Source organism: Tachypleus tridentatus, chromosome 11, assembly GCF_004210375.1.
Source record: "Tachypleus tridentatus isolate NWPU-2018 chromosome 11, ASM421037v1, whole genome shotgun sequence".
Lineage (NCBI taxonomy): Eukaryota > Metazoa > Arthropoda > Merostomata > Xiphosura > Limulidae > Tachypleus > Tachypleus tridentatus.
The window spans coordinates 99,130,188-99,145,317 of record NC_134835.1 but is presented as its reverse complement, the minus strand read 5'-3'; the positions used below and the strand labels follow the sequence as shown (position 1 = coordinate 99,145,317).

At 33.6% G+C, this 15,130-nt stretch overlaps 1 protein-coding gene across 3 annotated transcripts in view; it reads left to right on the top strand.

Annotated features, from left to right (window-relative positions):
• LOC143232882 (complex I assembly factor ACAD9, mitochondrial-like) overlaps positions 1-15,130 on the top strand; it is a 53,803-nt gene that overhangs the window by 21,710 nt on the left and 16,963 nt on the right. For all 3 annotated transcript variants that reach the window (XM_076468893.1, XM_076468891.1, XM_076468892.1), the window contains 4 exons: positions 5,125-5,275; positions 5,690-5,792; positions 5,957-6,030; positions 11,575-11,650. In XM_076468893.1, the coding sequence (XP_076325008.1) occupies positions 5,125-5,275; positions 5,690-5,792; positions 5,957-6,030; positions 11,575-11,650 (404 nt within the window). The remainder of the gene's footprint in view (positions 1-5,124; positions 5,276-5,689; positions 5,793-5,956; positions 6,031-11,574; positions 11,651-15,130) is intronic.

The following is a 15,130-nucleotide window of genomic DNA, read 5'->3' as shown; positions in this document are numbered from 1 at the left end:
TCGGCACCATTTTAAACAGGTTCTGTCCCAAAGTTTATCCATGACTTTTGACAGTGTTATTGGTGATGGTGACACTGTTCACCTTGGTAATGTTTTTAGTTTTTTTAAAGGCCATTAATCTTCTTAATGCTATTTAAGTTTTTTAATTTATGCATTAGACCTTTTTTAATGAGATTCCTGTTTAAGAATCAAAGTACATCTAGTTCGATTTGAAATTAGATAATAACCATGACCTCAAACAACTCGAAACCAAGACTGGATAGGCCAACTTCAGGTGGCTGATGGTGGTTTTTGAGCTTACCTGTTAGTCTTCCTGGCAAGTTGTCATGATTACAGTTATGCTGCAGAGATTCCTTTACAACTTGTATTACTGTAGTTTTTCTCTTACTGCTGTAGACTAGATGTAAACATTGGTTTTAATGTTATTTATGTTGTTGTTTTTAAACTTTGTTTTGTTTTACCTTAATTTCCTTGTATGGGTTTTACTAAATTTGATTTTAACTTTTTACTGGATGTTTGGTGCAGATAGCCTTGCTGCTTTGTGCCATAAAACACCAAATCAACCATCCACATGACCTCTGTACTTGTTTAAAGTCTTTACTTATTAAATACCTCTAATTTTCATCATAGTGTGTATGACATTACAAAATTTTGCAGTATGTCAGTTAACATTGTAAGTCTTTCACATGCAAAAAAAATTATATTTTTAGTGAAGAATTGTTAATAAACTAAAATATACTTGTCCATAAATGTATTGAGTTTTTGTTTTGAATTTTGTATAATTAATTTTAATGTTATGATTATAAATACCTTTCCTCAGCTCAAAAATCGTAATTGTTTTTATATAATTCCTAAAACCTCCTGAATATATTTTGTATATTGGTCAGTTTGACTGATAAAACAAAATCTAAACTACTCTTTTTATTTTATATGTAGAATGACTTTAAATTGTTACATGAAACTACATTTATTCATCTTCAGGAGCTTCAAGCTCATAACAGTATATAGCTATCTATAATTAAATGTTTGGTAGATTACCCTTTGAACCATATCTAACTACTATCTGCACCACCACTGAAAGTTGTAAATCACTAGGGGAACATCTGCTCTCCTTATGCTATCATATTGTTACCTGTGTGCTTTATGAAACATTATATTATTATTTATTTGATCCAATGTAATTGTAACTAACCTGAAAATAACTTCACATTTTATTTACTTTTATAATAAATAAAGAATAAACATGAAAAACGAAAACTAAAATATTTACCCAGTCTTTTTTCTTCTTGTGAATTGTTGAGGACAGAAGCCTCCTTTTTTATATTAATGATAGTTATGCATAAAAAAAATTTATTTGACTAAGTTATTTACCAAAGAATACAGACTAATAACAAGCACAAAGTAAACAATTTCCCCTAAATCTTGAATATTTTCTGAGTTTCTAACTATGCAACAGGAGTCATAAGTGATTCATAGAAACTAGTTGTTGAGCTTCTCACAGGAATGTTGCTTGTACTCTGAATGAAATTGACTATTAACTGTTCAGAACACAAGATTATACAGTATGTTATTTGATAGATGGAAATCTTCACTTTATACTGATTATGGGTGATATACATTTAAACGTAAGAGAGAACTAACAAATCCTGAAAGAGAAGATGTGACAGGTTCTATGTATAGCTCTGTAACCAAACAGAATTTACAGGTTCTATGTATAGCTCTGTAACCAAACAGAATTTACAGGTTCTATGTATAGCTCTGTAACCAAACAGAATTTACAGGTTCTATGTATAGCTCTGTAACCAAACAGAATTTACAGGTTCTATGTATAGCTCTGTAACCAAACAGAATTTACAGGTTCTATGTATAGCTCTGTAACCAAACAGAATTTACAGGTTCTATGTATAGCTCTGTAACCAAACAGAATTTACAGGTTCTATGTATAGCTCTGTAACCAAACAGAATTTACAGGTTCTATGTATAGCTCTGTAACCAAACAGAATTTACAGGTTCTATGTATAGCTCTGTAACCAAACAGAATTTACAGGTTCTATGTATAGCTCTGTAACCAAACAGAATTTACAGGTTCTATGTATAGCTCTGTAACCAAACAGAATTTACAGGTTCTATGTATAGCTCTGTAACCAAACAGAATTTACAGGTTCTATGTATAGCTCTGTAACCAAACAGAATTTACAGGTTCTATGTATAGCTCTGTAACCAAACAGAATTTACAGGTTCTATGTATAGCTCTGTAACCAAACAGAATTTACAGGTTCTATGTATAGCTCTGTAACCAAACAGAATTTACAGGTTCTATGTATAGCTCTGTAACCAAACAGAATTTACAGGTTCTATGTATAGCTCTGTAACCAAACAGAATTTACAGGTTCTATGTATAGCTCTGTAACCAAACAGAATTTACAGGTTCTATGTATAGCTCTGTAACCAAACAGAATTTACAGGTTCTATGTATAGCTCTGTAACCAAACAGAATTTACAGGTTCTATGTATAGCTCTGTAACCAAACAGAATTTACAGGTTCTATGTATAGCTCTGTAACCAAACAGAATTTACAGGTTCTATGTATAGCTCTGTAACCAAACAGAATTTACAGGTTCTATGTATAGCTCTGTAACCAAACAGAATTTACAGGTTCTATGTATAGCTCTGTAACCAAACAGAATTTACAGGTTCTATGTATAGCTCTGTAACCAAACAGAATTTACAGGTTCTATGTATAGCTCTGTAACCAAACAGAATTTACAGGTTCTATGTATAGCTCTGTAACCAAACAGAATTTACAGGTTCTATGTATAGCTCTGTAACCAAACAGAATTTACAGGTTCTATGTATAGCTCTGTAACCAAACAGAATTTACAGGTTCTATGTATAGCTCTGTAACCAAACAGAATTTACAGGTTCTATGTATAGCTCTGTAACCAAACAGAATTTACAGGTTCTATGTATAGCTCTGTAACCAAACAGAATTTACAGGTTCTATGTATAGCTCTGTAACCAAACAGAATTTACAGGTTCTATGTATAGCTCTGTAACCAAACAGAATTTACAGGTTCTATGTATAGCTCTGTAACCAAACAGAATTTACAGGTTCTATGTATAGCTCTGTAACCAAACAGAATTTACAGGTTCTATGTATAGCTCTGTAACCAAACAGAATTTACAGGTTCTATGTATAGCTCTGTAACCAAACAGAATTTACAGGTTCTATGTATAGCTCTGTAACCAAACAGAATTTACAGGTTCTATGTATAGCTCTGTAACCAAACAGAATTTACAGGTTCTATGTATAGCTCTGTAACCAAACAGAATTTACAGGTTCTATGTATAGCTTTGTAACCAAACAGAATTTACAGGTTCTATGTAAAGCTCTGTAACCAAACAGAATTTACAGGTTCTATGTATAGCTCTGTAACCAAACAGAATTTACAGGTTCTATGTATAGCTCTGTAACCAAACAGAATTTACAGGTTCTATGTATAGCTCTGTAACCAAACAGAATTTACAGGTTCTATGTATAGCTCTGTAACCAAACAGAATTTACAGGTTCTATGTATAGCTCTGTAACCAAACAGAATTTACAGGTTCTATGTATAGCTCTGTAACCAAACAGAATTTACAGGTTCTATGTATAGCTCTGTAACCAAACAGAATTTACAGGTTCTATGTATAGCTCTGTAACCAAACAGAATTTACAGGTTCTATGTATAGCTCTGTAACCAAACAGAATTTACAGGTTCTATGTATAGCTCTGTAACCAAACAGAATTTACAGGTTCTATGTATAGCTCTGTAACCAAACAGAATTTACAGGTTCTATGTATAGCTCTGTAACCAAACAGAATTTACAGGTTCTATGTATAGCTCTGTAACCAAACAGAATTTACAGGTTCTATGTATAGCTCTGTAACCAAACAGAATTTACAGGTTCTATGTATAGCTCTGTAACCAAACAGAATTTACAGGTTCTATGTATAGCTCTGTAACCAAACAGAATTTAAGGCTCTGAGAATTATTGTTTATCTGAGAAATAATGATTTTTATAATGAGTAACTTGTATTGAATTTTGAATTTTTCCAAGGGGTGAAATAAAGACATGATGCCTAGAGAAAATCTGTTGTGCATTACACTTGGAGAAATTCGGGATTCTTTAAGATATTGTATATGTAGAGTTAGGAACATAAAACTTTTATACTATTGAAATATGGATTATTAGTTAAATTTTATATTATTCTAATTGGTGTAACATAAACAAAAAATCATAGTTTTGAATGTAAGACACTAAAACTTTGAGTCACATGCAATCGAGGAAACCCAGGGCAAGGTGGTTTATCTTCTTGATGATAGAAGTAATTATTAAATGTCCTGTTTTGATTTTTGTTAGGTATCTGTTCTGTACGAGCACGGCATGGCTAGGTGGTTAAGGCACTTGACTTGTAATCCAATAGTCGCGGGTTCAAATCCCTGTCATACAAACATGCTCACCCTTTCAGCCATGGGGCATTCTAATGTGACAGGAAATCCCACTATTTGTTGGTAAAAAAGTAGCCCAAGAGTTGGCAGTGGGTGGTGGTGACAGGCTGCCTTCTCTTTAGTCTTGCACTGCTAAATTAGGGACAGCTGGTGCAAATAGCCCTCATGTAGCTTTGAGCAAAATTCAAAAGAAACTGTTCCATAAATAATTGTATGAAAAGAAACTATTGATAAATTTATTTTTCTTCAAGATTAATAGAGTTAAAATGGGATTAAGAAAAAATTTAAAGAGAAAATAAGTGTAAACTATTATCATGATCTAAAGTAATTACCTGTGATAAAACTTGTATCACCCAATATTTAAAATTTTTTAAATTTATTTAAAATTAATTGTTCCATATTCTTACTTTGTGTTGTGTGTAACACTTTTGTCAATCTCATAAATGTTATTAAACACTGTCACTCCTATCTGATGGATAAATCAGGATTTTTGGCCAGATGCTGGTAGCATCTACTCAAGTTTAAGGAATTAAGAATAGTGTATTGTTAATATCTGTGACCATTATATTCTAAATGCTTTATTAAATTCAGTGTTTCATTAGTTTAACACACTGTTTGCTATTTTTCTAAGTGGAAGTGATGCTGCATCCATCCAAACAAAAGCCACACTGAGTGAAGATGGAAAAACCTTTTACTTGACTGGTGAGAAAATCTGGATCTCTAATGGTGGGATTGCAGATGTCTTCACGGTTTTTGCTAAAACTGAACACCTCAATGAAAGGGTTAATATAAATATATTGATTAATGCATGCATTAGAACTCTTGTAAATTAAAAACTTGTTGAAAGGCATTTTCAAAAGGTTTTTACATAAAACCTTAACTTTTAACACACACACAATTAACTTGTATAGATAGAAATGGTTATATTTAACCTCAGTTTTTGAAGACTAAAGTCGAAATGTAAAAATATCATATATCTTATTCATTATTTACAGCTTAATTTGAGGTTTATATATATATATTCCAGATAGAAAAATTTAATGTGTTCAAAAATCAAAGAATATCTTTCAGAATGTGATAAAATGTCATAACTATATATTGTTAATTATATTTATTATATATATACCACTGTGATATATTTTAACTTGAAAAAATAGAATTTTGCCATTTATAGTTCTTCCTTGTTATTTTGCCAGCAAGAGAAGGTTGAGAGTATTTCAGCTTTCATTGTTGAAAGAAAGTTTGGTGGTATTACTTCTGGTAAGCCTGAGGATAAGATGGGAATTCGAGGTTCCAACAGTAAGTGTCAATTGTTTTGTATTGTTTTAATGAGTTTTTATATGCTTTTAGCAAATAGTTCATCTTACTTGCATGTTGTACGATATAAATTCATTTGTTTTAATCACTTTGTCATATATAGCTAACAGATTGTGTATGCAAATTAGAATTTCTTTTGTTTTTAGCTTGCTCAGTACATTTCGATAATACTCCAGTTCCTGTTGAAAATGTGTTAGGAAAGGTTGGGGAGGGTTTTAAAGTAAGTAATTAGCATCTTTGATTTTTAATTCTGCCAAATGTGTACTTTTTATCTCTTTTGTTCCTTCTTTTCTTGTACTTTTTACATTTTTTTATGTGTGTAGATACTAGTTGAAAATTTATAACAAATATTGGATAAAATTGCTCTTAATGACAGTTTTCCAAATTAATTTTACTACCTTTTTATTTTTCACAAACACCTTATTGGATTAAGGAATTTTAGTGGGAAAAAGACAGGTGTGTAGTTCTTGAAAATATATTCTATCTTCAAATTAATTGTAATAGAAAAAGGTTCACTGATAAAACATGGGCTCAGTCATTTTGGCCAACCATATAACCACGATGTATGTGTGAAACTACATATTACGATTCTGAATTTACTGAGATATCTCTACAAAATATGGCAGGGCTTTAGTTAATATCAAAGGTCCATTTTACACAAAAAAGAAAGATTTTAAATTAAATATTTGAATTTTTTGCATAACCTCTAGAAGCTCCTATGTGAATGTTTAAAATGTATTTTCAGTATTCTGATGCAATGTCTTGCCACTTCTCACATGATAGTTTTTCATATTCTGTGCAACCCTCTATATGTGCAAATGTTTTTCATCACCACTAGCATTTAAAACTCCCACCCACCCCACATTTCAACATGGTTTAGTTGCATTGTAACAACCCTTCACAAAAAGAAGAGCAACGCAATCTTGTATTGTAGCTGGCACTATCTATACAGTAGAACCTACTTTTTACTTCTTGATTTGGCACAGTGGAAATTATGACTGCAAAAATTTGCTTGTGTTGAAGACGTAGAGCACGTCTGTTTACATTTTGATTTGGCAGTTTTTCTCCTTAATAGATTTGTTTCAATTCTTTTAATATCAGTTAAACAAATGACTGAAAATATTTTTTTTTACTACTTCAGAAATTCCCCACAGTTGATTATGAACCCAGAAATTTCAACTCACTACAGTAGTGAAAACTACTAAGACAACTGCTGTGTCTCGTGCTTCAGGTTCCATACCTTTAACTAAGTTGATCTTGGCTTTAGGCAGAAGGAAATTTGAATTCATCATACAGCTAACAGCTTCTCCAGAACCCAGACATGGCATCCCTTTTCCTGTGAAGTTTAAACAGGATAATGAAGGTTTAGAAAGACCTTCCTATGCAGTGCAGTCCTAATTTTCTCCTGTGGATACTCTCAGGTCACTCTTGGCCTTCCTGGGTATGGTATTACAGAGGTTTTTATCATTATCCTCAGTTTTGTGTGACTCCTTCCCTTCTACACTTTAGCACCTTACTCTTATTACCTTTTTCCTCCCCTCTTCTTAATATATCAGGGTTCACACTGACCAATTTGTGGATCCATCTCCCTTGAGTGTTGGGTCAATATGCATTAATGTGCTATCAAGTGAATTTCCCATTTCTGGTCTTCAAACTGCTGGAGTTATTGATTCAGGATTGGTGTTCAAACCATATTTCTGTAAGGTTCTCTCCCACTTTTCCAAATTTCAGTGAGCTTAACTATCCCCATGAGTTATTTTTCTCCACTCACTCCTAACAGAGCCTATCCATTGATACCCCTTGGGTTTTTTGGAAAATACTCATCTCTTTATTTTCTCCACATTTGCCTGTTTATCTTCCTTGACTCTTTCCCTCCAGACATGGCCTTTCTGTTGTTGGAATCTCCTGATTAGGGATGCTGTGTTGACTAATGTGCACCTGCCTACAACCTGTTTATGAGATCTTCAGATGACTATTTTCTGTGTAGGTTGACTTTTGGAAATCTTTCTGAATCTTTGGAGTTACAGTTGAAGGGTGCTTGAAAGCTCCTCTATTTCTTATTTGATCTCTCAACTGTTACAGCCTTCAAGTGTTCTTGTTTCTTGTTCTCCTTTTTCCTCCATATGTTTCTCTTTCCTGTGTTTTGGTGGCGAGTTGTCAGATTATTCACTACCAAAACCCATGCTATCAGTGGTACTAGTGATTACTCCATGGGTTCTGGCAAGGTAGGATCATGCTTGGTCAGATTTATGCAACAATGGCACATTTTTGCATCAAATCTGTGGTTGATTTGGGTACTGTTAGAATGTTTGTCATTTCAATTCCTCAACCATTTTCCTTTACCCACACATCCATTATCCTCCCCTACTCCTCAGGATCCTACATTGTGCCAGTGTCTTTCTAATGAGGTATAGACACTTCTTTTCAAGGTTGCTAAAGAACCTGTTAGTCTTTCCCCTCCGGGATTTTACTTCTGGCTATTTGTATTTCCTAAAGCAATGAAAGACTATTTAGTGCTCAACTTATCATGCTTCAGCTGATTTATTGACCTTCCTCCTTTCACCATGGAGTCATTCCTCACACTGTTGGGGCACTTTCTCTAAGTCCATGGATGCTTACCTCCACATCCCTATTGCTTTATCATCTAGATAGTACTTTCATTATGTATACAGAGGGTCATATTTATCAGTTCCACGCATTACTTTTCTGTTTGATGTCTCCCCCACACATTTTCTATTGGGAAGAAATCTCAACCACAAGATTTATGCATTTATCATAACATGGATAACTGGTTATCATAAGCTTCATCCGAACATACCACTCACCAATACACTCAGTTCTTTGTCAAGAAGCAACTTGTGTGGGATAGCTCATAAAATTGTTAAAGTCCTCATTTCTCTGATATCATCCATAAGAGATTATTTTTCATCTAGGCCTGGCCTTCTCCATTTCTTCTATGGTTGATGGAACACATTATACTCAAAGCCCAATCCTCTTGTATATTTACTGCATGCAAAGTTATTTCTCTTTTGGGGATGTGGACTTTAATGGAAGCCCTTATTCCCTTTGGTTGTACTCACATGCACACTCTTCCGTAGATATTGCATGATCAGTAGAACCTTGCTGAGACCTTCTGGTCTCCATTATTCATTTCCCTCCTTCACTACAATTTAATTTTCTTTGGCAACTTGGCAGAAACAACACCATGGTGTGTGTTCATCTTCCACCTCCAAGACCTAAATTGCATCTGTTTACAGATGCTTCTCTTAGGAATTGGATTTAGTATGGTTTCTCAGAAAACTTCGGCTCACTTGTCTTCAGTTGAAACAGCAATGCACATTAATTCCCAAGTTTTACTGTGGTTATGAGATGTGTGGGACACTTCATGTCTGGAGGTATTTGCCACTCATCTCAATATCAACTTACCCTTTTCTGATTCCCAATACCACATTATTTGTCCTTACAAATAGATGCCTTCAACTATGATTTGACCAATTTTAACTGTTTACCTACCCTTCAATCCATCTCATTCCCAAGATACTATCATCCAGTCCACCATTAATAGTATCCTTCTGACAGCACATTACTGGTCAGCTCAAACATGGCTTCCATTCCTTACCATCCTTCAGCCAGCATGTTTGTTACCTCTTCCTCTTTCTTAATCCCTCCTCCATTACTTCAGTCACTAGTGTGTCAACCTGCAATTGCTACACTTCAGCTTCCTGCATGGCTTATGTCCAGTATCTGCAAATGCAGGTTCCACCTTTTCTCATTTTATATGACCTTCTTCCCTCGTGGTATGTTGGAGAAAATGGTGTGTTTTTTGGTGTTGGTCTTTGCACCATGATTATTACCTTCCTTCTCATCCAAATATTTATCGTGTCTCAGTTTTTTTCTCAACTATTCAACAATGATTCTTTCATATCTATCATTACTGGGTATTGTTCAGCCTTGTGTAATACCTTCTATTGTTTCTGATTTGTAAGGTATTATTCCATTACATAGTCTCCAGTGTAGCATTCTTCTGGACTCTCCACTGAGCTCCCCATCTCTCTCTTGCAACCTATAAGTTCTTAGCTGTTGGGGTGGTAGAACATAGATGCTTCCTGAATGTACTTGAATCCACTCAGTAAAGGATAGAGCAATGGTGCTGTGTTGGTGTAGATGGTGTAGAATCCTCCTCCAAATGCAGACCATATTGAAAGTACTTGTACGTACCTGGTCATATGCTGGAGATGATCCACTCTTCTGTCTGGGGAACCCCCTTATCCTACCATATTCTGAAGGTCACTTCCTAGAAGATTTGATGTTGGATAGGTGCTTGACCAGCCAGTGGATGTACTAATTGGCTGAGAGACCCTTATCCCACTACCTCCTAAAGGTTGGTTCTCAGGAGATCTGGTTTTGAAAAGTAGCTAGACCAGCCACCATAAGAGGTCCATCTGGTTTTGGATTTCAGTGAATCACCACATTGTACTTCTTCCCCTCCTACCATTGCATAGTTGTTAGGTTCTCATGTGAAATGTTTTATGTGCATCTTTATACATGCCCTTCTAGCAAGACTGAACAGATTGTTTTTCACTACTTTTTCCTTGTTTTAAAATGAAAACAGTGGGAACCTTCCTCCTACTGTGGAGTGAATAATAAATATCCATTTCTGCCTGTTAACACACATGATCACAATAAACAAAGAGTATAACTGTTTCAGGTGTGGTGCAGCTTCCCACACGTGCTGTTCTAACAAGTGACACTCGGATGGCATTCTTAGGACACTTTCCAAAGTGTGCTCATCTATATACCTTTTACTCTGGTCTCTCCAATGTGGGATTCTTGCTATTATGTGAGAAGAGATAGAATTTCATATTTAAATTTAATTTTTTCCTACACTGAAAATATATTTGCAATTGATACATCCTCTCATATTTTCCATCCTTCACCACTTTTTCATGTTTTTTTCCTGTCTAATCTCAAAATGAAGGTTGGATTTCACAGTAAAGAGGGTGCCAGCTGTGATAGGAAAGCAAATTGCTCTTACTGGTGGAGGGTTGTCGCATGCTTATTTGCATAAAACAACCATGTCGTGTAAAGGAGAAATATAAAAGATTAAATGCATGAATAAGGATGCTTATATGTATTACTTTCATTAATAGAGTTAATTTATTTAATATCACAATTATTTAGCATATTATACAATGAACAATTTCAACATATCCCAAATGAAGTACTCGGACATCTTTGTACAGACATACAAAATGATATTATAGACTAATATGTTTGAATAACAATTCATTTGGTGAGGAGGAGTGAGATCTCACCCTGAATTCTACGTCTGTCTTTCTCTTATTCAAATTAATTAACCCAACAAAGTGTTCTAAAAAAAAAAGGAAAGAGTTTTTTAATGAAAATTACTGCTGGTGAAAAAGATACTATGTAAATGTTCAAGTTTTTCAGTAGATTTGGTTAATGTTCCAAATCCATTTCAATATATAAGAAATTATGCACAGAATCCATGTGAACTATCACAATATTAACTTTTGTCTCAACTTGAAATTTTGTTTTTATTATGGCTCAGTTTTAGTTAATCATACTAAATTATTAAATCTTACTCTTGAAATCAGAAATTATAATTCATCATTAAATTGTAATGTCACTCAATATGGATACCATAAGTATCTCTCCAGAAGTACTTTGCTAATAAATGTTGAAGGTTCAATGTTTTCATTTTATATATTCAGAACTATCTTAAAGCTTACTTTTGTTGTAGGTTGCTATGAATATTCTTAATAGTGGAAGGTTTAGCATGGGTAGTTCAGCAGCTGGGTTTCTAAAAGAATTACTTGGTAAGTGCTTGTATTTATACCCTGAAGTAGTTTTCATTGCTGCTTATTTTGTACAGAAAGGCACAAAAGTGATAAAATCAAATAACTATAAAAACTAAAGTTTTATGTCAAACTCACTTTGAGTTCACATCAAGCTTTGAAGTTTAATTCCACCACACTAGGGTGTAACCATTATGTTCACCTGTCTATGGTTTGTTTCATTGCATTAGGAAAAGAAATAGCTAGATGAAACAGTGTGGAAACTTGAATAATTTTCTATATAACTTGTAGTTCCACATATATCTTTATTTGTTGATATTTATAGAAATTTACAGCTTTAAAAATATGAAAAATTTTGCAATGTTTTCTTTTAAGAAGCAGATAAAAATGTGTACACTTCTAGGTTTTAATTACTGATTGTTGTCTTCTTAAATTATTGAAAACTTTTCTATAAAGAATGAATATTATAAAACTGTAAATTCTATTTTTGCTTTGATTCAAAAAATCACATGCAGTGTTCCTATGATTGTGATCACTGGAAAACAATAAAAATGAATTTATTACCTTTCCAAAATTATAAGAAAAATGTCACTTTTTTAGATTGTTAATCAAAGGGTTTTAATCGCTGTACATAATAATTTTTTAAGCCCATTTTATATTCATTTGTATATATTTTTTACATTTTTATTCAGGAATTTTCTTTACCTATTCAAGTGGTTACTTTAAAACCAGTAAATCCTAATATAAACAAGGTCTGTTATAGCAGTCTTGTTTATAAAACTATAAAATCAGGTGCAAAGTGGTTTAGGTAACCATACCTCATCCTGTACCACTAAAAAACACAATTAATTTTCAGAATGCAATGTTATGGTCCAAATGAAATGTAAAATGATGAAGTGACCATTTCACAAGCTTACAAAATAAAATAAATCAAGGCTATATAAATAAGCCAATCTTCTATCACTTTTTCTGGCAGGTATAGTAATCTCCATTGAACTATAATTTATTTTGATTTATATGGTTAAATTGGAGCTTTACTTTTCTCTCAGAATCTGAGGTATAGATAATTACATCACATTGCTACAACCAAAACTGAGAAACCATAATTGGCTAAAATCAATAAAACTACAGTTTTATTCAATTAACAATACCATATAAGTGATTTTTGTTTCCAAAACTATTATGACTTTTTTTCCTGTGCAGAAGAAATTTTGGAAATTTACACATGCCCTAATGATTTTGTTCTAAGCTTCCTGGAATCAATATAAATCAGCATTTATGATTTTAAAAAATTGTTTTTGAAATCAAAAGTTTTTATTGAATATATCTTAACTCTGAAATATGTTTGTGTGTGTGTGTATACATCTTTAAAGCATGGAAGAACAACAGTTTATTTTTTGTTTTTATTTCAATGGTGCAATTTTTGTTCTTGAGGTGAAATGCACACATTTGGGTATGGTAGTGTTAACCTGTGTTTTGATATACAAAATTATTGTGAGATAGGTTGAAGCAGTAGTTTCATCTTTTTATACAAAGCAAGAAATGTTTTTGTTAAAGCATACAACCCTTACTCTAACATTAATCCACCCATGGTGTAGAAAGCAAAGATAGCTCATTGTGTAGTTTTGTACTTGTTGCCAGAAATTGTTCTTTCAACTTTGGGAGGGTTAAAACATTGTAGGTAATCCCATTTTTTGCTGATAAAGAATAACATAAGAGTTGGCAATGGGTGGTATTGAATAGCTGCTATCTCTTTAATATATCACTTAAGAATTAGACATGATAGCCTACCTTGCACAAAATTCAACAAATAAATAAAACCAATAATGTATATAGTTGAATACCAGACTGCACTTACAAGCAGGACATTTAATTATGTTTGTTTGTTTTTGAAATTCACACAAAGGGCTATCTGTGGTAGTCTTCCCTAATTTAGCAGTGTAAAACGAGAAGGAAGACAGAGTTATTACCACCCACTGCCAACTCTTGGGCTACTCTTTTACCAACTAATAATGTCACTGACCATCAAATCATAATGCTCCCACTGCTGAAAGGGTGAACATGTTTTGTGCAACAAGGATTCGAACCCGCAACTCTCAGAGTACAAGTCAAGTACCTTAACCACCTGGCCATATCAAGCCTGATTTAAGTACACAAAGTTTTAAAAGTTTAGAGTTTATTGGCTTGATGAGTTTTTGTTTCTTTGAAAAATATGTTGTTCAAGTGTAGCTATATTATACTTAAAAGCAAACTTGAAATGTAACCAGCAGGTGATTTTTCCAAAGCTAGAATTATATAATTTGGAATTTCAGCTTGATCGAAGTGTTTCCCTATTTATTGATTCCTACTGAAGGCATGTTTGATATATGCTCTTTTGAGTTACAAAATGTTCAGATTGACTTTGTGTTTGTAGAGAGATCATCATTAAATTATGTCCACAGATTTTATATTTTTAGTCTGTGTGCTCAGGTTTTTGTCAGAGTGGTAAGACTTTACTGTGGAATGTTAACTGAGAGATCATTTTATAGTTCTAAGATTTTGATTTTAACAGTGATGTTTGACAATGGTATATTTAACTTCATGTTGTTGGCTTGTGCTCTTTAAAAAGAATGATAGTGTTTTGAAATTAAAACCTCAGTCATGTACTGTATACAGATATGTCTTTACATTAATATTTTAGGATGGTGTTATTCACAGAGATATCTTTGAATTAAACCCTTAGACTTTGTATTTCATACAGATATACAGTCATGTGAAAAAGTTAGGACACCCTATGAAAGCCTGTGTATTTTTGTAACATGTTTGGATATATAGCTATTTAATCTCAATTTCAACAATACTGAGAGATTATAGGAATATAACTAAACAATTAAAATTGAAGAAAAGACTTTTCAAGATCTTCTGTAAATGTAATTCTACAAAAATGCATATTCTAACTGAGGAAAATGTTAGGACACCCTACCCCCTAATAGCTAGTGTTTACCCCCTTTGGCTGAAATAACTGCAGTGAGACGCTTCTTGTAGCCATCTACCAGTCTCTGACATTGGTCTGAAGAAAGTTTGCCCCATTCCTCAATGCAGAATTCTATCAGCTGTGAGATGTTTGAGGGGTTTCTTGCATGTACAGCCCGTTTCAAGTCACCCCACAGTATCTCAATGGGATTAAGATCTGGGCTTTGGCTCGGCCATTCCAGGACTCTCCATTTCTTAGTTTTCAGCCAGTTCTTGATGGATTTACTGGTATGTTTTGGGTCATTGTCGTGTGAAGGGTCCAGTTCCGTTTCAGCTTTAATTTTCGTACAGATGGTCTCACATGATCCTCAAGCACCCTCTGATACACAGTAGATTTCATAGTGGATCCTATGATTGTGAGCTGTCCAGGTCCTGCTGCAGCAAAGCAGCACCAAACCATGACACTTCCACCTCCATGCTTCACAGTTGGTATGAAGTTTTTTTCCTGAAATGCTGTATTTGGTTTACGCTAAACATGTCCTCTGTTTT